This window comes from Ammodytes marinus, assembly GCF_949987685.1.
Source record: "Ammodytes marinus genome assembly, chromosome: 11".
Taxonomy (NCBI): domain Eukaryota; kingdom Metazoa; phylum Chordata; class Actinopteri; order Uranoscopiformes; family Ammodytidae; genus Ammodytes; species Ammodytes marinus.
In genome coordinates, this window is record NC_137215.1 from 11,506,987 (window position 1) to 11,529,853 (window position 22,867).

At 40.3% G+C, this 22,867-nt stretch overlaps 1 protein-coding gene across 1 annotated transcript in view; it reads left to right on the forward strand.

Annotated features, from left to right (window-relative positions):
- The window catches only part of arid5b (AT-rich interaction domain 5B), a 79,340-nt gene that overhangs the window by 28,765 nt on the left and 27,708 nt on the right, over positions 1-22,867 (forward strand). The window contains exon 4 of the mRNA XM_080036897.1: positions 3,655-3,885. Coding sequence (XP_079893023.1) covers positions 3,655-3,885 — 231 coding nt within the window. The remainder of the gene's footprint in view (positions 1-3,654; positions 3,886-22,867) is intronic.

The following is a 22,867-nucleotide window of genomic DNA, read 5'->3' on the forward strand; positions in this document are numbered from 1 at the left end:
CTTTATCAGTTTACTGCATGTTGGACTGTAGTCGAATTTATTGAGTGCTGCGCTGGCTGAGCGGTTATAACATCAGCTGTCCTGCAGAGCAGTTATGACCCTGACACTATTGTAGTTTATGAGGTTAGGAGCTTTACAGCATGTACTGAAAATAATCTGCAGCACCACAGCTGTTTGATCAACACACTATACAATCAGCAGGAGAGAGGACTGACAGACAGAAAGAGAAAGTCGAGTAGAGATCCAGAGAGAGCGCGAGAGAAACAAATTGCATTTTGTTCTCACATTGTCTTCCAGCTCTCCAGTGATGCAGCCACAGCCCCAACCAATTAGAAAGCTTTTGTAAAGATAAGGACACCCTTTATTTGGAGAGGTCGGGCAATAAGAACAAAAGGATTTTTAAGTGTACGTACACTCAATGTACATTACACGCACACACACGCGCGCGCGTATAGCGACATGCATGCTTTGCAATGCTGTCGTCGTACAGTTATTAATGCCCTGCGGCTCTCTCTCCAAATTGAACCTAATCAAGTGAAATGCTGTGAGGGTCCTCGGGAGAAAGAGCAGGTCTGACGGTGACCGCTTACAATAAAATCCCTGACATTTAGAAACAAAGCCCACTCTACGTCGGAGCCCTAATTGCGCACGACAACTGCAGCAATCTTTCATGAATGTGTGTGTTTCTGTCTGCAGTGTGACATGCATGTGTACGTATGCGGGAGTATGTGTGTTTTTACATTTGTGGGCTTTGTGGCTCAGGCTGTGTGCGCGTGTGTGTGTGTGTGTGTGTGTGTGTGTGTGTGTGTGTGTGTGTGTGTGTGTGTGTGTGTGTGTGTGTGCGCGTGTATGTTGAATGGTTTTGATGATTTCTTTTGAAGTGTTCGCCATACTGGAGTACAGTGGAACTAATTACGCTGATTGTCTGGAATGCAGCTGCTGTAAACATGTTATGAATGGTGTCGTTCCTGCCCTGTTTCTTTCTGCTGCATATTTTCAATGTTGCCAACAGCCTCTAAACTTGATAACATAACACCAAAAATGGGAAAAATGCATTTTTCTAAATAGAACTTTAACACTGCATGTTTCGTCTTTAGGCTGGCAAGGTGAAACGCTTGCTGTTTAGCCACCCTTCAAATATTAACTCACCAGCAGAAATTCCCATGAATGTCATGTCCAAGGGCTTTTTAAAAGCATACAGAACAATGAATAATTCATGTCAAAATCATGTTTCCAACTGCCTGGCTTTGCTTCACCCACTGTTAAACTGTGTAGTCGGCTTTGTATGCTAGGAAAATATAAGCACTATTTTTAACAACAATAATCTATAAGAGGTGGTTACTAAATGTGTGACTTATACTCTAAGGAACAATGCATGATATGCATAAATTCACACTAATTTCATCAAGCAGTCCTGTCTCTGCTTTTGTCATTTTATTCTCATATAATAGCTATAGTAGAGGATTTGAAACATAACATGATCAGATTATCAGGTAAAACCCACATATGATATTGAATTTTTGTCTTATAAAGTTAATTTACATTCTTTGATCATATTATATCAGTGCTGAAACAATTTAATCAATCAATATTTGCAAGTTTTCTGTGTGAATACGTGAATCTTTTGGGGTTTTGTGCTAGATGTAAAAAAATAATAATAATACTCTTATATGTTTAGGTGAGATTTTGGAAATTCTCATGACTATTTTTCAAATGAAAGAATCATAAGTCACAGGCCTATATTATATCATGCAAATGATCTCTTTCTGCACAAGTCAAGTCATAATACATTATGTCAGTGCTTCAGAAGCTTTCATTTCAGTTTTTATGGTGGGTAAGATAAAGGCCTGTTTTATGATGTGAGTGTTAAACATTGTCGGCTTGATCAGATTGAACATAGAGCTCATGCAAAATAATCCAAGAAAGAAACATTGCGGTCCAATATATATTTTTTAATTGGGAAATGTCTCATCTACATCTTGGAAATGACACGAAATACTTAAATGAGTCTTATTCAACCAGACTCATCTTCTGCTGCATAAAAAATAATAATGGAGCATGTAATTATTTATTGATTTAATAGATGTCTGTCTGTTATGTGGGAGGTGTTCTATTATAATTAAGCCGGACTACATAAAAACTGTCTTTTTAATCACCACCAGTAACCTGTAGCCTTAACGGCTAACGCGCTCTGTTATTTGCATAACATGCAGATGACGACGATAAACTGTAAGAAGAGCTTTTTAATAGAGGCAGTCTGTGTGTGGTATTTATAGGTTCAGTTGGTGTGTTGGAGGGAAGTATGCAGGGGAAAATGTGTTTGGTAGGTTTTAGTCCCTTTATAGCCAACTTAACCTTCTCTTCTCTGACTCTATAGAGTTATAGTGAGTTAAAGGAAATGTCCCTGTAGTTTGTGGCGTTTGTATGACTTCATCTTGGTTTTTTAAAATGAAGCATATCATAATAAAAATAAAAACTTTCTGGTGTATCTATTCAGCAGTGAGTTTATGGTTTTTCTATTAGCCCGGGATGGTCTTTCAGTTGGACCACTACTTTGGCCACACTGAAATATTCATGTCCCCCTCAGGATAAAATTATAAAAACGTATTCCCTTAACACTACTCATCTAGCGCTATTATCAGGCCAGCTTTTTCTATTTGTCTAATTCTTTATGTACATGACCAAGTACCTGCAAAACTCCAATGAGCCTCAGCTGGACATTAGTTTAGCCCTAATTAGCTAACGTAGCATGCTAATGTGCCAAACTAAGTTGTTGAACAAACATGGTAAGAGTTATGCCTGCTAAGCATCAGCATGTTGTCACTGTGAGCATGTTGTTCTCAAGTAGATATAGCTGTGGACTCCTTATTTTGTTCTTACATAGTATAAGTGATATAGTAACAGTTTGTCATTAAAGCCAGGAAAATATGCTGATAAACAAAGACTTTTATTGCGTCAGCTATAGATTCATACATTTTAGATGATTGTAGGGTAACAAGGTCAGCAGTTCTACCCCTTAGTCAGCCCATAAGTGGCCACACACACACACACACACACACACACACACACACACACACAGACACACACACACACACACACACACATACAGTATGCATATACTGTACAGTGGAAGACAAAACTGTTTAAAAAACTGGGTATTGCTTGGCACTGAACAAATTAGCACATAGCAAAGACCTATCGCTTTCAAGGAATTATTGAAAATCCAAGAAAACCAAAAAATAAAGAATTTAACAAAGTTCCTATTTACCTTTTTCGAGATTTATCTGGTACTCACCGAAAAGTTACTGTAGGACAAAACCTTAAGCCTTAGAACTAAAACATAAATGGATCATATTCCCCAGCACTTTGGCGGTAGATGTGACGGAATAAAACAGTAGCCAAAGAATGATTTATGAGAGAGAATAAAGTAGTAAAACCTGAAGAGTAAATGGCAGAATGAGTGAATGTCTGCTGTAAAAATGAAAAGGCTGCCATTCTCTACAAATCAAATAGAAAAACCCTTAAAAAACAACAAAGCTTTCTCTATTGAGTTTTTTCCTTCTAAATGTCAAATGTGATTGTCATATCTCTGTGGACCTTCTCTAACTGTGTGTGTGTGTGTGTGTGTCTGTATTTTGTGTGTTTTTTTTCCAGGCCAGGAGGAGGATGGACGGAAGGTGTTGGTCCTCAGTTACCCCCAGTATTGCCGCTTTCGTTCGGTTTTGGCGCGGCTTCGAGAGCAACCTTCCTCTCTGCTCATAGACCACACAGTGCTGGCGCTGGGGGGCATCGCTGCGCTAGGCGGGAGCACCAGGATCCTGTACTGCCGGGACACCTTCGAAAACCCCGCCCTGCTTAAGAACGAGAGCATCTGTGACGAGTTCGGTGAGTGTGGCGCCCATAGATTGTATTGCAAATGGTAAATGGACTCCACTTACACAGCGCTTTTCCCTGGTTTTTCACAGACCCAAAGCGCTTTACTTTGTTTTGTACACATTCATACACGATCACACACACACATTCATACACCAATAGCAGCAGCTCCCACGCAGGGTGCAAACTAACTATCGGGAGCGATTTAGGGTTCAGTGTCTTGCCACTGCGACATGCGTCGGGGAGACGTGAGATTGAACCAACGACCCTGCACTCCAGCGGACGACAGCCCTACCCAATTAGCCATAGCCCAATGTAGCCTCCTAGATAAGTCATCGTGTTAGCTCATCTGACATTTCCAAGAGCCGCTATAGTGTCTGTTTACGGCACGTTGGAGTGTTGCAGATTGCCCCATGGAACATCAAACTCCTCATGTCTCGAGCCCTGTAAGCAGGAACTTAAAATTCAATCTCAAAGTGCATTTCAATTCAAACTTACAATTATATCATTTTGGTTACCCCTGACCATTGGTTCAAGTCTGCTTTTAGTGGAAAAACGGACAGCGTTTATGCAATTTTATGGGCCAAGCAATTTAGTTCCTTTTGTGTGAAATCCCAGAAAATGTACTTGAGTCCATTTGAAGTAGTAAATTCGCATTAAGGGTCTGCCTGTCTAAATGAAGGCCATTAGAGGCCAAAGAAAAGGTAGCTATTTCATCCTGTGGGTTCCAAACTAAACACAATGTGTGTTCTGTGAAAAACATGTATCTCATAAGCAGCAGAGTTTCATGAGCTAACAGCCCCGTTTACAGCTCTCTGACTATAGATTTAGCAGATGAGCCTTTTTACAGGAGAAGCGAATTTTACACATAATATATTTCTTGTTCTGCCTTATTGATTTTGATATTTTTTTCTTTAATAAGCCATTATGAAATTGACAATATTATAGGTTAATGTTATAGGAGTGCTTAGGTAAATGTCGGAGTAATCTTTTAAATTGTGTTTTTGTAGAAGAGACACCACTTAATCTTTCAGTCTTTCTTAAAAATATTTAAAAAAAAATTAAAATTACCAAATTTTTAATTTTAATTTGGAGATACAGGTTTTATTGATCTGAAAGCTAGAGAACAACATACAGCTAAGGAGGAGGCGTTTATAATACAGCCACTCGGCTTTGAATAACATAGATTTGAAAAAAGAATACATTTTGATTCCTGTTTTTGTTGTTTAATTACTGGTTGCAAGGAAGTCTGTCAATGGGATTTGTGTGAAGAGATAATGATTTAACTTGTCGGGTCAGGTCCTTAATCACAGAAAATACTTAAAATACTCAAAACAATACAGTTGACAGACATTTGCTTTTCAATGCGCTTTTCAATATATTCACCTTTCAGTCTCGGCTTCGATTGACCCCAGTCCTCCTGTTTACGAACACAAGTGACCCGCCATTCAAAAACACCTTCCCCGGGTTACACCTACCAAAAGCATTCTGTGGTTCCAGTGAGGAATTTTGAAGTGCTGGAACATGTCTATTTGCATTTCACTGTACTTTCCCCTACCGCTCATGAATCCACTCTTTTTATTAACTCAGAGCTGAGCTTAAAACAAAGGAATAATGTGATTCATTCATCTCTCCCTTATATTACCTCCTCTGCTCGGTAGCACGATGCAGATCGGCGGGGGCCTTTTGAGCTGCATCAATTTGACATTCACAGTAACGACTGCTCTGGTCAAAAGTCATTGTTTTCCACTTTTTTCCTGTAAATTTGCCAGTAGGTAATTGCATTTTAAGAGAGCAGCAGAGGTGAGAGCAGAAGGGAAAACGGTTTCAGGCGTAGGAAAATAAGTTATGAATAGTAACGCTAACATCCTGTGGCTGCTGTTGCTCATTCACTTGGCTCAATAATGCCATTCCTCTGTGAGCCACATTTAAGCTAAAGGTTTATATTCAGAGCCTAAGGGTGTTCTACTTTTCTTCTTTTTTTTGACTAAGGCAACCAGATTTCTAATGTTATTCACATTAGGTTTACTACATCTGCAGCAGGCGTTTTATTTCCGCATGAATTGCTGCTCGGAGACTTGTTATGTGATTTGTTTCAAAAAACAGCAGAGCTAAGTAATTTCCATCACTATGCCAAGTGAATTAGGCCTTAAGGGCGTCTTACTTAAAGGCTCAAACACATGAATATTTGCACATACTGAATGTACTTAGAAACATACACAACTGCTGAAAAAAAATTCTCCTGCCATTTACAGGCTCCATATCAAAAAGCGGCTATAAACTGCACATTAAATCCACCTTTATTAGGATAGATACCAGTGTCGGGTGCAGCTGTCAAATATTAAAAAGTTTTTTTTTAATTATATGGGGGAAGATTTTTTAAGACTTTCATCAGTGCTTCTCTCCATGCTAATTCTGACCTTTTACATTCAGCCAAATCTGCTGTGGCAGCTCTAATAGCCGTCCGTCTTGTCTGGGCTAATTCATGAAAGTGTGTCAGGCTACCTCAGGGGGTAGAGAAGACGAGAAGCCTCAGGAAAAGAAAGAGGGGAAAAAAAATAAAAGTGCCATTGAAGATTTTCAGCCAGCCTGCTGGTACATTATTGTGTGTGAAATGTATCCATCAGATGAAAAACCTGGTGGTGAAATCCAGTCTATTCTTGGTAGCCAGCACTATAGTAGGTGCATGCACACTAGCGTAATCATGTTCAGATTTATTAAACAATAAGCAGCATATGTTTCTCTTTTCATCCAGGGCAGTGAGCTCTGCTTCTGACTGATCTGTATTTCTGGAGGTAGTAATGAAAACCTCAGTGTGCTCCTTTGGTGCTTGCAGTAATGGATTTTGATATCTTCAGCATTTCCTCAGTACTTTTAGTAGATGATGCAAAACACAATCTATATTTGTGTCTTCTTCGCCGTGCTTTTAAAGCAGCTTGCGTCAGTTTCCAGATCTTTTGGTCCTATGATCCATATTTATGTTCGGCATCGCCTGTCGCCCCCCGCAGCTTCTTTCCTCACAGGGAATGACACAGTTTTTGTTTATAATTATCATGCATTCCCTTGCCTGCCAGCATGGATTGATTATCCCCGTGCTACTTTGTGTCCCCGATTTTAATTTTCTTGCCGGGAGGAGTGTAATATCACCATTGCACAACACGTGGAGGATAAAAAATAAATAAATACAAGTTTTTTTTAAAGAACTTATTGTATGCAAACCGACACACTGAATGAAAAACAAGCTCTTATATAAACCGTAGAGAAGGGACTGAGCTGTAATAATATATACTATGCTGTGTAATAATATTGGCATTACAGAGCCTCCCCTTGCTCTTGAGAAAAAGACAGAAATAGTTAGAGTGGGCCAGGCCTTCGCAGCGTTGAATGACAGATGACAAGGTTTCAAGGCTATATTATGAGCTGTCATGGTTCTGTTGAGTGTTACACGCATTCATTTGGCATGGATATACTGTGTGTGTGCTGCGAAGCAACGGCGTACACATTTGGAGGTGCTCTGCGTGGGGATATATTTAAACAAGATGTACATCGCAGAGCTCCAGGGCATCTTGACAGCCACTCATTTGGGCGTCTGTTAAGGAAAATATTATGACCAAGATTTTTTTTACACATTTTCTTTTTCTGTTTCTGGACTGGACCCTTTTCTCCCATACTGCTGACCTTCCTATGCCCCATTCACTCCCTCCACCACTTCAGTAACCCAACACTCCTCGAGTGCACATAGCTTAAATCAACAGCAGTTTGAAAGTTAGTGAGGCAATCATGTTTGAGGTAAAGCAGTTGAGAGGAGCTGTCCCCCTCCCCTTCCCTTCCCTGTTCTCTTTGTCATTTGTCCTATATTCCCCAGGACTCTCTCCTTGGCACATAAACTATATACTTTATGCTCAGCTCAGTGTGTTTTGTACATATATGTCACAACTCAAGTTAGATTTTTATTAAAAATAAACATTTTGAGAGCAATCCTTTGGAATCCCTATGTTGTGTAATCCTCTGGGTTGGAGGAGTGCAGCAGAAAAAAGTATTTATTGCTTCAATGTATTAATGTTGTCCAGATGCACTTATAATAAACAGACTATTTTTGTAATGTGGTGCGTGTGTGCTAGTTTGGTGCATCTGTGACCAAATTTGGTTGTGCTTCGTGTGTATTTTTGAGGGTGTTTTTATGAGGTAGTTGCATCTATGTTTGACAAAAAAAAAGTTTCCTGTTTGGTCCCACTGTACTGGAGTACTAGAGATGAGGAAAAGGGAAAATCTCATGAGTAGTAAACATGCACAAAATCTTCAACCTGTACTGAGAGAGATACCATCTTTAACATAACATCAGCCCTGCCAGTTTGATTGGGTTGGGTCAACCGGATGAATTTACAGAATGATGTCATTGTTTCCACAACTTGAGGCACTTTTCTCGCCCGCCTCTTTAAACATGAAATCAGATTAGATGAAATATGCATACGCCAATATCGTCCCGTGTCTGCTAATGTAATAGGCAAACTGCTTGCTAAGCTTCATGTTTTCCCATCTCCTCTGCAGATTTGTGTGTTAACCACCGGCCCATGAATTTTTCATCGTCCATATGTCATTGTATACAGCGGCCGTGGAGGAGAAATTTGGAGGAGAAAAGAGCATGTGTTGTAGCTTTATAGTCAGGTTTCATAATCAGGAGATGGACTGTATATACAAATGAAGTGAGCATCTGGTGAAAGACGACTCATATAGTATGTTGTCATGACTTTACATATCTGTAAAATGGGTGTTTTACAAGATATGAAAAATCCATATTTTTATACCATAGCCTCTTATATGTTGACTAACCTCAACATACTGTGAGCCAGATAGGACATTTATTGCTCCGTCTATAGACAGAATCAATGCCACAGTGCAACTTTGAACTAAAAGTACTTTCTTTTGTTGGCATCAGCAGCATTACATTGACATTGTGGCTGAACAAGGCACACTCTTGCTGGTTATCTGTATTATGTCATCAGGAAACACACCAGCTCTACACACATTGCTTTGCATAGCTGCTGCATATCTATTTTTAGCAAACAGCCCAGAGAGATAAATAAGCATCGGTGGTTATAGGTTAGGTTAGGTTAGGTTAGGTTAGGTTAAACTTTATTGTCCCCGTGGGGAAATTTGTCTTGGGCACAGTGCATCATTGCTTTCTGAAACATACAGAGTACAGAGTATAGGTTATAGGCAAGAGGCTATTCAGAGGTCTCGACCTGTTATCAACAGTGCTAAGGTTTCTTAGTGAAGCAGAGTTGATTGGGGATAAATGACGATTGGCCATTAAGTGACCCCTCTGTGTCCTGTTGTTGTCTCTTAGTCACCACATCCAGATGAGTTAAGTGAGGAGTTGATAGAAATTAGGAAATGCACAACTGAGTCGACTTCAGTTGTTATCTCCAGCTCACAGCAATAGGCTTACGAACAGCAGTGAGCAATTTGCGAACTTTCATTGCCCTGTGTTTTGCCTCTCAGGCTAAATACTCTCTGTGCAAGGGTAGGCAGTGGATGTGCCTTCAGAAGGGTGAAAAGATATTGCTGCAACTTGTGCATGTTTTTGGAACAGTAAAACCATTCAATATTTATATTGTATTTAATCAATATTTTATAAAAAAATGCCAAAATTGAGCATATATGAAATATTAAATGTAAGATATGTCAGTAAAATATAGTGCTCTTTTTAAGTGATGATCATTCTCCATACACTATTAGTAGGATGAAAAAGGCATTAACAATACACAGTTTACACAGAATTTTGATATTTTGCTGGCAGCATATTACCAATGTCTTAAAAAAAAGCAGTGCAGAAAATAGCATTCACATTGTTTGAGTTCCTTCTGAAAACCAATCCTCTGCCCTTGAATGTTTCACATATTTAAATCACAAAGATAACCAAACTATTTTAGAGCGAGAGATTTTGTACTTTTAGTTTCAGGCGACCTTTGTTCCCCCTGTTATGGTATTAAAATGTTTTGCAGTAACATCAGATCTACTTCATATATATGATCCAACACAGTGAAACATTGAGTCACCTTTTTATCGTCACATGTTATTGCAGCTGCAAGTACTGACTGTTTTGAAAATCTCTCCCCGTTGCTGCATTCACGGATACTCTGAAATCCAAGATTAAGGAGTTATCCGCCAAACAGGAACCATTTTAATTGAAAGTAACGGCAAAATCCTCTTTATCCTATTTGATGTGTTTGTGTGTTTTTTTCCCTCCTTTGGGGTACAATTTCCTGTCGACACATTGTAGGTCATGAATGCAGTGTTTTTTGGTTTTGTGGCAAAGCTTTCAAACGCGAAATCATTTTCAGACCGCCTCCTGCTTAAAACACAAGATGTTAACACCGACAATAATGAAGGTGCTAAAATATTGCCTGTGAGGGATCCCTCAGCATCTCCATTTTCATATAAAATGAAAGGGTACAAAGTTGTCCTCTTAGGGAAGGTGATTTACCACTCTGGTTTTATGGTTCCAAATAATTTGACAGGTCATTATGAGTCTGGGAGATAAAAAAAGAAGGAAAAAAAGATGGAGCGATATGTCATTTTTTTTTCTCAAAGCAGTTTTGTAATTTAAAACTCTGATAAACTGCAGAGCATGTTATTAATTACTTTACACTTAAAGCTGACCAGGCCAGCTTGACCTCATTCATAATAGATTAGATGATTATTCCATTAATACACTTGATGGTGAGCATGGTTTAAATCAAGCCAAATTATATGAACATGAAAAAAGACTTGTTTGTTCTGCAGCTGTTAAAAAGACTGCGCATTCTGACTCATTTTCACAGAATCCCAGATGTGAGTTGTCGTGATACAACTCCTGAATGTTCCCATAAAAGTCACAGAAACAGCGTGTTGCAACCTGGAGTGAAGACTGTCTGAGTCATCAGTGTAACTGTAGATTGTGTTTACACAGTCTGCCGGTGTTGAAGCAGCTCATGAACGCAGCCTCCTGACCTGGGTTTCCGGGTTATAAGCTTCGAGGCATCATTCACACATCTGCAGGTGGAGGCTTGTTGCCAGTTGTCATTTCTGGAAAAGTGCTTGTGTAACTTTAGGTGACGTATACAAAAAAAATCATTGTTCTAGGGCTTGACTGGCAAAGTGAGGATTACACTGTTCCTGACAACTCTGATATGATTGATGTTTCCTGTTTTTTTTTATTCCCAAAAGGGACGCAAAAACATTTCTTGAGAGAATTTCCGCGTCACAACTGGCAGCTGCTTTTTCACACACTTGTTTACAAAAGTCTTTGAAAATGAAAACGGAAAATACAAAGAGCATTTTTAAATTGGAGCTTACTGGAATAAACTTGGTTAATACCCAAAATACAACACATTAGCATATGAACGGGGAAGAAAAAGAATGATAAAAGTATCCATTGGCCTATTTTGTAATGGGAATGATGATTATTTATAATCACTGTGGCTTACTGCTGTGTAGCTTTTCAAAATGATAAAGTCCCCATGATTGGGCTCATTGGCCGTCTCGATCCCATCAAGTGTAACTAGAGCGTGATCTATTAGAATACATATGTTTTATTGATGTATGGGCTCCGTGTTTATCCTGGCATTCATTTATTTATAGGTCGATGCTGTGATTTTTTTTTTCCTTCAGTAATGAATAGGATAAGCCTTGAAGCTTATCCACTGCTCCCTTTCATCTCCCCCTCCCTATCTCTCTCTCTCTCGCTCTTCCTCCAAAAGCCAAATTGAAATACTGTATTTTTTTAAAGCCCCAGACCGACTGAGTTGTCGCTGCAGTCTGTCAGTATCAATGATGTGGAAGCAGTTGAAGGTTATACCCCTTTTTTTTTTAAAGCAAATCCTCCACATTATGTAACTTTAACTCAGTTTTACGCTCGGCACTCTCGGAACAACAGGGGCGTGTATTTGGGACAGTCCCTCTGTGTGATCTCTTAGCATTTCTTTACAAGACGGGTTTATTTTCCTGGAACAATAGCCATTAAGAGATGCTTGCCATTACTGAAAGCTGAAGTGACATGCTCAATTGTCAGACATTTTACAGCCCAGTGTTGTGCTGTATTTGTTTAGTTTTTTCAAGACAGCAGAGCAGCGCTTTTAGTTGTTACTGATTAAATTAATACAGAAAACATATCGTGCCGCATTGGACCAACAGGAGTTTGGAGTTTTTTCTTCCATGTAGAACTACGCTGTGTGTGTGTCTTGAGCTAAATACTTGGTGATATTATTAAGTTCCCCAGGGTCCCAGGTCATTGCATTCCTCAGTGTGTGTGTCAGTCAGTGGATCTGCGTTGAGATTAAACCCTGCCATGTCTCAAATGTGATGTGTGCTAATAAGGACTTAACTAGGCGACCCCACCATCATGAGGTGATCACATGAGGTGGGCCGAATTCAAAAGGAGAGCAGTGAGAAAGAAGGGAAGACACTGCAGACATTTTAAGGAGTGATTTATTCTCTCCCCATAATTACATCTTATTTTGACTATAAATTGAGTTTGTCTTGTAAAACACGCAGCGCTGTGAACTGCGTAACATCATTTTTCTATTTACTCTTGCAAATGGAAAGCTCGAGTCGACAGCCCTTTTTTTTATGAGTTTGCGCAGTGGGTAAAGCACACAGATTCACACCCCTGTCGAAACACACACACCCCGATGAATCCGATGAGAATGATTTCATAATCTGTCGCAATAATAAACTTCTTTGAACAGTTTAATTGGCTCTTCCTGGAACGGCGCGGGCTCGCTTCATTTGATCTGATGAAAGAGTAATGTTGCTTCTACCCAGGGGGAGCATGCACAACAGAGCACAAATAATGAATTAAGAGCACTACCCATTTTTTTCTCTTCCAAATGACTGCCGTAATAAAGCAGGAAAAATTCATACCGCACTAACGCCGCTGCTCCCAGCAAATTGCTTTCATGTTTACTTGCTAACATATTTAATTTTCAGAGCTTGTTTTTAAGTGAAAATAACCCTGATTCCTGGAAGGGGTAATGGATTGAGGTCACATGGAAATTGATTGTCATGTGAAGGCGCCATTGTCGCTAGAAAACACTGGAAAGCTTCCAGAAGCATTCCTCATGTGTGATTCTGTGAAAAGTCACACTTACTGTACACCTCCGTGTTAATGCTATTCTAGTACTTTGAATAGCCTCTGTAGCAAGTACTGAAATTTGATTTGAAGGCATCTGGTGTATGTAAAAAGGGAAACTGGAGAAGCTATGCAAACAAGGGGAAAAAAGGATATGTAAAATTTAAACTGACAAAGTCATATAGGTTTGGGAGAATGTCCTCTTCTCTCCACAGAGGGATATTACCAGTGACAGTCTGAATGGAGAGTCTGTGTACTGTAGCAACAGTCTGGTCAGAGGCATGAGCTCATTACTGCGAGAACATTGTGTATATTGTGCACATTCACACACATATAAATATCTCAGCATTACGATGCTGTTGAATATTCTACTCACTTATCATCCAGCTGCTAATTGTAAACCCTAACATGCCTGATCCCCAAGGCAAGGAAATCGGTGTAAACCCAAAACCATAACCTCAACCCAAATTATCCTAAATTTATCCCTGAAAAATCTCTTTCCCTAGTATGGCTTGGCAGGAAATCCTTAACTCTCTCTCTCTCTCTCTCTCTCTCTCTCTCTCTCTCTCTCTCTCTCTCTCTCTCTCTCTCTCTCTCTCTCTCTCTCTCTCTCTAACAGTGCCTCAAAGGAACTCAAAGAGTGATTTACACGATATAGCAAGTGCGAGATAAAAATAAGGGATTGTATTTTTAATGTCCTGGTAAACACACACACACACACACTCGCTGGGATGTGGGCTTGTCTCCATGGCAACGCTAGTCAGAGCGTGCTCGGCCCCAGTGTTTGTGACAGCTTCTCCTGATGATGATTGATAATTACTACCTGACTTGTTGTCCCCGTCTCCGCAAACATATGGCTGGAGCTGCCCTCCGCCGTATATCTGCCAAAATGTTCCCTTTACTGATAATAGCTTTTTAATGTAGCATTTTGTTGTGCATGCATAGCAATCCCCCCCCCCCCCCAACCCCCACCCGTTTGTAATTACATTTGCTGCCTGCTCATACAATTATTACAGAAAGGAAAGAGAAATAGATAGGACAAGCAGGAGAGTGGGAGAAAGTGAAAAGGAGGAGGGGGGGGTAGAATTGATTTCACTTTGAATTGATGTGTTCCTCCCTGTGCTGCTGAATTTAAATTTGACAAATTGTCAGGATCAACACAAAGAAGCAGCATTTCTTAGCATTTTATTAGAATATAAACACCGGATAATGGCCCGATTTGCTTGGCTGCAGTTTGAAATGGCAAGTAAGACTCTTTATTCCATATCCACGAGAGCAGTATTTTATTATGCGGTGTGTTTGCATGCATAAAGCTCATATTTAGATGCAATTCCAAGCAATCTTGTTATTTTCACAGAGGCCATAGACGAGGACATCGGCCTATAAACATGATTTATCTACTGCACACTGTCTGCCAGGGCATTAGCATAGCCCCCTGTATTGTGGATCTCTCTACCTCGCTGTATGCTGCAGCCTCAGACCGGGACCAGAATTTTAAATCTCAACCAAACTCAAATGAAAGATTTAAGGAACTTAATATTCCTCGTAAGGTTTAACTTAATTGCGCCTATAAAAACAACATCATTGAGGGCTGTTTAGATGATAGTTTATATGACAGAAAGGATATAATGACTCCTGTTTTTCTTAGTTATAAAATGTAACCGTTTATTGGCTTCAATGACCTCCGCTTCCAGGAACAGGAACATTATCAGCAACACACTGTCATCCATTATGTCTTGGCTTTCGCAAGCTAAATCAAATGAACTTATTAGCCCAAAGCACCTGGTTTCATATGTATGTAGTCCCAGATGGCCAGCACAGCTAGTTAATCTATATCCCATTGGTTCTTCATATAATGTGTGTGGCGCACCTGCAGCGGGCAAAAGCGCGGCGCTCCGTGGAAACCAAAGTTATTTCTAATACTGTGTGATTGAGGTCTGCCACAGGCTACAGCAACTCTCTGGCACTGTGAAGGAGATAATGATGCATGAACACACACAGCTGTCTGTCAGCCAGCTGAGGGGAATCGTCTTTGAGGAAAATAAAAACAGACTACAGCCGGTATAATGTATTATTTGTATAAGAAATGATGGGTTAGGAACATGGAGTGGAACGAGGTGTCGGAGCTGTTGCATCAAGAATAGGAGATATGATAAGGCCAGAGAGTCTCAGATGAATTAATGTCTTTGCATTGTCAATATATTTGAGCACATGCCACGGTGTTTGTTAGAGAGAGTTTGATTAAATGTTGTCCGACCAAATTACATACAATTTAGTTGTTTCATTTAGCACCAGTAGAACCTAGCAATGCAGATAGCTTAGCTTTGATTTCTTCCAGGTGGTTCTGTTCCCAAAACAATGGAGGACAATGAAATTTAGTCTGTGGTGCTCACAGCATTTAAAAAATGACTCAGCGACATGTCCTTTCAAAAACACTGCTTGTGTTACTCGGCAACTAAAAGACAGTTGGACGTGTTATTTATTTTGTATGATAGTTTATTTGGTAGGAAGTAGTTCCAATGAATTTTTGAAGGAGTCGTTAAGCTGCTCTCATCAATATAGCAACAATGGATCACATTATTAAATGTAATATGAAAGGAATTGCTCATAGTGATAATTAGCTCTCAGCATGTATTGGCTTCTTTCGGCACATAAAGTAGTTTTGTATTTAAAGACTCACAATTTTATTGTTTACTTTCAGTCATCAGCCGTGTTTCCAACCTCAAAAGGCCGCTGTTTTGTGATTTTATTTTTAGGCAAAATGCTCTAATAAACCTGTACAGCTCAGCAACTAACAGCAGACAGACAAAGTGAACAGATAGCTGGTAAACATAATGAAGCATTTAGCAGCTAAAGAACCAGATATTTCCCTTGGGAGATGGTGGAAAAACGGAGTTAAAAGGAGAGTTAATACTTGACAAAATCAACTCCAAATGAATGCTAATGTTAGTCAATGTCTGTTGTTTGGTGACAAACGTCCCTGTAAACATTTTTATACGGTGATAATGATATGCCAGTGTTGTGTTTTCAGTTTGTTCTGCAGTCTAAGTGCAGTTTTTTAAAGTGATGTTTTAATACTGTGAGCATCGCAAACAAGCAAGAGAGATATCTCAAACACAAACATTATATTGTGGGCTAGGATGGGAAATATTTGTAATTTGGGTGTACTCGCCCTTTAAATGAGAGGTTGCAACAGAGCCATGGTGCTGTTTGGTTAGAGAGAAAACACTGTTTACAAGAAGCTGTTGAGGACCTGCAGATGAGTTGGCTGCTCCTTAGGGGAGCTGTTGTTAGAGCTCTTTCAGTAACAAGCTGGACTAATCCTCCCTGCCTTTCCCAAGGCGCATGCTCTAATAGACCTGTATTACAGTTATGTCCTGTGTGTCTGTATAGTCAGGACACAAGTTCCTTCCTGATGCAGGTGCTCTCTCCAAATACACCACCATTCTCAGAGTCTGAACACAGCTCTCGCTGCATGTTGTCGCCTGCAGCTTTTTCTCAACATCTCTGTCTGTCCCTCCCCTCCCTCTGTTGTATTGGAAGTTGAGGCTGTTGCTGTTGCTGAAGCCCTGGCCAAAAAACTTGGGATGTGTTTGTGTAATAATAACGGTAACTAGTAACACTTGTCATGCCTAAGAAAGGAAGCCAAATGCGTCCCTCATTAAATTCAGAATAGCTCTCAGCCACCGCGGTATAAAAATATCTTATTATGTTGCACTTGCATTCACGGGCGAGAAAACAGGCGAGAACATAACACCACTGATGAAAATATTTGAGTGTTAAAAAACACTTTATCAATGATAATCTCCCTGCGTATAATTATGAAAAAAAAAATAATTAACACTTGTATCATCTATCAACCAACGGAGGTTTGATGATTAATAATAAAAGAAACAGTGTACTCTGTCCACCCACACACTCTGCCTCACTCTGTGGGCGCATTGTGTAATTTCTGATGATTACAGTGATAGAGATGCGCACAGTATTACTGTTCACAAAATGGTTTTTATTTGTGTGTTCTGTCAGTGCGTCTGAACGTGCCTCGAGCGCAGGAACAGAGGAATAACTCTGCTGTCAGATGTGACAAAGTGAGAATTATGAGCACGTCAGAAATGTCTGATATTAGAACGTGAAAAGCGATAGTGACTAACAGTCAGCAGCAAAATGACAGAGGAGGGGAGGGCTCAATACTCGCTGCTTTGCATTATGGAAAAACCAAGAGTGTAAGTGTTGGTTTCAGACGTGGGGACAACACAATACATTAAAGTTGCCCTGTTGGGTTTACTTGTAAACAAACATCCAGTGTGTGTGTGTGTGTGTGGGTGTGTGTGTGAATCCTTGAAGTCTATGAAACAAGTTGAATGCAAAAATGCCTTTTAAAAAATGGTTTTAGGTATTTTAAATTCTGCTAAGTTGATTTGTATCAGTGTTAACTAGCTTGCAATGTTCTTCTTCCCTGCCTTTTCTGAGGCATTGCTGCATTGAGGCCCATTACCGCCACCTATAGATCACTGGTGTAACAGAAACTCCACAGGGAACCTTATAGATAAAGCAAGTAGCAATAATATTATTGATTCCTGTGCCTTCCATACATCTAACAAAATAAGTGCAACATTTGTATATGTTAATGAATCATATGGGTGTGGTGCCATCTATAGGGGAAGGTGGGGTGATTTGTGCAACTTTTTACTCAAAGTGATTTTAAAGTGAGGCCTTGACAGTTATGTCTCCAACTCAAATATGTACATATATTTCAGGATGTTGTGCATCCCTGGCAATAAAAACTTTGGATCTGGAATAAACTGTTTAAGAAATATAGCTTTCGGAAAAAAAGTTGTCTTGTCGCACAAATCACCCCACGTAGTGGGGTGATTTGTGCGTCATTGTGTCACAATGACAAAGTCACCATCATCATCTTTCTGGCCATCTGAACTCTCATCAGTGGTGTCGTTAAGTGGAATTGAGATGTCACTCTCTCCTGAGCTACTGTAGACTATCACTTTCTTTTGGTGACCAGCGTATACAGCCATGCCACTGGCACAACTCTCAGAAATGTACTTTGCACTAGTTGCTCCGTGCTTGTGGAACCAACTGCCACCTGACAAATGTGATTCCCCCTACATTTCTGCCTTTAAATCAAGGCTCAAAACCCATATGTACACCCTGGTGTTTCCTCCCCATTAACCTCTGCACTACTTACTTACCTCTGCACTACTATCTGTGTTTATGTGGATGTATGGGCTTTACGTCTTTTATTTTGGTTATTAGGGGGCCAAGCCCGAGTAGGGCTGGGACCGCGTTTTGCAGAGCAACGCGGTTCCCAAGCCCTGCGGGGCAGGGAACCCTATTGTTCTTGTAGGGATTATTATTAGGGGGCCAAGCCCGAGTAGGGCTGGGACCGCGTTTTGCAGAGCAACGCGGTTCCCAAGCCCTGCGGGGCAGGGAACCCTATTGATCTTGTAGGGATTATTCTTCTTATTATTCTTCTCCACATAAAAGTGGTGCTGCAGCCCAAACCGTAAAGGGTTGGGACATGCCACTTGCAGGGCTCATCCAAGTCCGTACCCCGTACGCAGACAAAAAAATTCAAACATCCCGGCCACTAGGTGGCGCTACAACAAAGGAAAAGGCGTTTTGGGCTATAACTTCCGCACCGAAAGTCCGACAGTCAAAAACTTTATATCCACAGATGCCCACAAGTCAGCTGCATCTTTTGAGATAGGCCACGCCCATTTGCGATAGGATAGATCTTTTTCTACGTCGCAAAAACTGTGTCAGTCACCAAAACATACTCCTCCTACAGTTTTCGCCCGATTTGGACGAAACCAAAAGCATTACGCTCTCCTGACTCCCACGAGCAAAAGTGGGTCAAATAGTTTTTCTACGACCATCGGAAGACCAAACAGTAGCGCTTGAAAGATTCGCAAAAATTCCTTAAAAAAAAAAAAAAAGGGGATTTTCTTGAAACTGAAGGGAAACTATCATGGGGCATACCTGAGCCTATGGAAAAAATATGGGCTAGAAATTTCTATGTGGGCCGGACTTATTAAAAAAAAGAGTTTTTCAATTTTTTGGCCTGTTTTCGCCATTTTCTAAGTCTTTAGGCGGGAAAATGGGAAAATTCAAAAAAGTGTCTTTACAATGGAGAGGATGACAATTTGATTTTGCTATAACTCTCCAACCGAACATCGCACATTCAAAAACTTGACATCCACTTCTTTGGTACATTGAGCTGCATCTTTCTATCTAACGTAGTTTTGCGAATGTCATCCATAGGGGGCGCCAAAACCACAAAAAGCAAAGAAAACGCGTTTCGGGCTATAACTCCCACACCGAACATCCCACATTCAAAAACTTTACATCCCCGGATTCCGTGAAGCGAGGGGCCGGCGCCGCGGACGACGACGCCCGATCCCGAGTCGCGTGGGAGGCTTGGCCCCCGTTCACAACTGCTCGCAGTTCTAGTTATTCTTTTTCTTCTCCGCGTAAAAGTGGTGCTGCAGCCCAAACTGTAAAGGGTTGGGACATGCCACTTGCAGGCCTTATCCAGGTCCGTGCCTGGTACGCAGACAAAAAAATTCAGACATCCCAGCCACTAGGTGGCGCTACAACAAAGGAAAACGCGTTTTGGGCTATAACTTCCGCACCGAAAGTCCGACAGTCAAAAACTTTATATCCACAGATGCCCACAAGTCAGCTGCATCTTTTGAGATAGGCCACGCCCATTTGCGATAGGATAGATTTTTTGCTACGTCGCAAAAACTGTGTCAGTCACCAAAACATACTCCCCCTACAGTTTTTGCCCGATTTGGACGAAACCAAAAGCATTATGCTCTACCGACTCCCACGAGCAAAAGTGGGTCAAATAGTTTTTCTACGACCATTGGAAGATCAAACGGTAGTGCTCTAAAGATTCGCGAAAATTCCTTTAAAAAAAAAAAAGGGGGGATTTTCTTGAAACTGAAGGGAGACTATCATGGGGCATACCTGAGCCTATGGCAAAAATATGGGAAATAAATTTTTATGTGGGCCGGACTTATTAAAAAAAATAGTTTTTCAATTTTTTTGCCTGTTTTCGCCATTTTCTAAGTCTTTAGGCGGGAAAATGGGAAAATTCAAAAAAGTGTCTTTACAATGGAGAGGTTGACAATTTGATTTTGCTATAACTCCCCAACCGAACATCGCACATTCAAAAACTTGACATCCACTTGTTTGGTACATTGAGCTGCATCTTTCTATCTAACGTAATTTTGCGAATGTCATCCATAGGGGGCGCCAAAACCACAAAAAGCAAAGAAAACGCGTTTGGGGCTATAACTCCCACACCGAACATCGCACATTCAAAAACTTTACATCTCCGGATTCCGTGAAGCGAGGGGCCGGCGCCGCGGACGACAACGCCCGATCCCGAGTCGCGTGGGAGGCTTGGCCCCCGTTCACAACTGCTTGCAGTTCTAGTTGTTATTTTACCTTCATTGTTTACCTACTGAATGCACTATGTACAGCACTTTGGACAGTGCAAACTGTCATAAATGTGCTTTTATAAATACATTTTACTTACTTACTTACTTATAACTCACCCAGGCCCTTGCGCACAAATCACCCCATCCCCAGAATTTTGGATAATAGGCATGATGCAGCAATTTAGGGTTGACATTGTGCTAACTATATAGACTCAAAGTGTAGCATACCAAAGCACTAAAACATGTGTCAAATGTTTTCAAACGTGTCTATAATTGTTCAGACACAATAATCAAAAAACCTTGATCATGGAAATTTTACTTTGAAAGGCAAAACACAGTTTTTTGAGCTTAAATGTGCTTATATCTTATTCCTTGTGTCTCCCTTCTTTACAGGATGAGTCAAATGGATTGCTCTTCTTAAATATGTGGTCACATTTCCAATTTCTTCCACGGTTTTCTAGAAACAAGGGGTTTTGCAACTTCCAAAATGCACAAATCACCCCACCTTCCCCTATATTTAATTTAATTTTCGATTTTTTTTATGTTATTTAATTCAATGTATCTCAGGATTGGACTTTGTTTTCTTGGTTCAGTAACCTAAAAATCGCCACAAATAATGTAATGAGATTAGATGTAGTGGGACATCTGTCTCTGAGCGTAGGACATAAGGATCTACTTATGGGTCACAAATTATGATTTCTCTTAAACATATTCAAAATTGAAAAAAAAAGTTTTTAAGGGTTCTGCTGCTTGTACCAATATAGGTTGTTTTGCTGGAACAACACTGTACAGTATACAGTAGGATATGTGCTCAGGTATAAAATAATCCATTCTGCATCTTGTTAACATCTTGGCTGTCTAATTTGGATCTGATATTTGATCATTTGTGAAAGAAAACCGATTATGTACTTAGAAATGCGCTTAAGAAAAAATACATCTGCTCCGACATGTTCCTAAACACTGTAGGAAACTGGTCTCCTAACACTCTGGTCAGAAATATGCATTGCTTGAGCAGAAATGCTTGAAATCCTTCCAAATCTCTAAAGATCTTTGATGTATGGTGAAGACGCGCCATCGCCTGTCACTACTGGCTGACGAATCAGTCGTAGCTTACTGTTGCTTTTGCTGCTACGGAGCCTCCCTAGTTGTCTCATCCCTGAGCCTCCCAGTGACAGTAAAATGTTCCACCAAAGTGTAATCATATCACTTCACTGATCACACATTTAATGCTTGGCTCCCCCACGGATTAAAGTCTGCGTCTCTAGAGTCCTATCAGAGGCTGTTTTCTATCATGATTTGTCAAGTTTTGTTGACAATTTGTTAGGTTTTATTGACTTTGGTTTATCGTTTTGTATTGTGCTGTTATTGTTCCTCATAAAACATTATTTTAAACCGCACCAATCATGTGCTATTGAACCCTATTTTATTCTATTCAATTCTAATTTGACTTACACAGCTCGGCTTCTGTTTTCCATAAAGTTCCCTCTTTTATTATCTGTATATGCAAATGCATCTGTTCAGTGCTTACATAGTAAAGAAATACTCTCTTTGTCACGGTGCATTATGCTTTATGACTGGCTGTAAATTTCCAACGCACCATTGTAACCCTGTATGCCAGACCTCAGTGACCTTCTTTGTCTGCGTGTGGGCGTACTCACAGATATGGTTTCGTTTACAAATCCATCCCAGGGGAGGATTCCTTCTCACCTGAGCGAATATGTATATCTGTCCTGAAGCTGTGGTCGGTGCGGTCTGTACTAGGGTGTTTCACTGATGACTTAACATTGTGTTTGTTGTAAGGAATGACTTCAAATTGACTGAGTGGATCTCTCTTTGGAGAATTCACATTGATTACAATTGAGCTGGAATGTAACTCTACTTGTCAATGCCACTGTGCTGCTTAACTGATTTAAATTGTTCCCACATTGTTGGTCTCAAGCATAGTTGATTTTCAGCATTTTAACAGGATGTTTTGTCATGTTATTATCTGTGTCATATCTTAGTTAGCCATGTCACTCTTGTGTAAACGATTTTCAGTCTCAGTTAGACATTACTTATGTTTGTATTATAATAACAAACTTGAACAGTACTGTATGGTGTGAATACAGTTATGTCCTGGAGGACATCCTGTACTGAACCGACACAACTATGTATTGCAACATGAATGTTCCCTCTGGCTGTGTGCAATGCTGATAATTGCTGAGTGGGTGTCAGGCCTTTGGTGAATTTGCAACCGAGTGAGACGACAAAATATGTCAAAACTCGTTTTTTACCTACCGCTGCTTGTTCTAGTCATGCCATTTCCTCCCTCGCTCCTTGGTTTGAACTTGGACCTAATTGTGGTGACAGGACGTTGAAGTCAAACAGTAGTATTGAGAGCTTGAATGAGGACTTGAGTGGGCACTTTGTTTAATGAAAG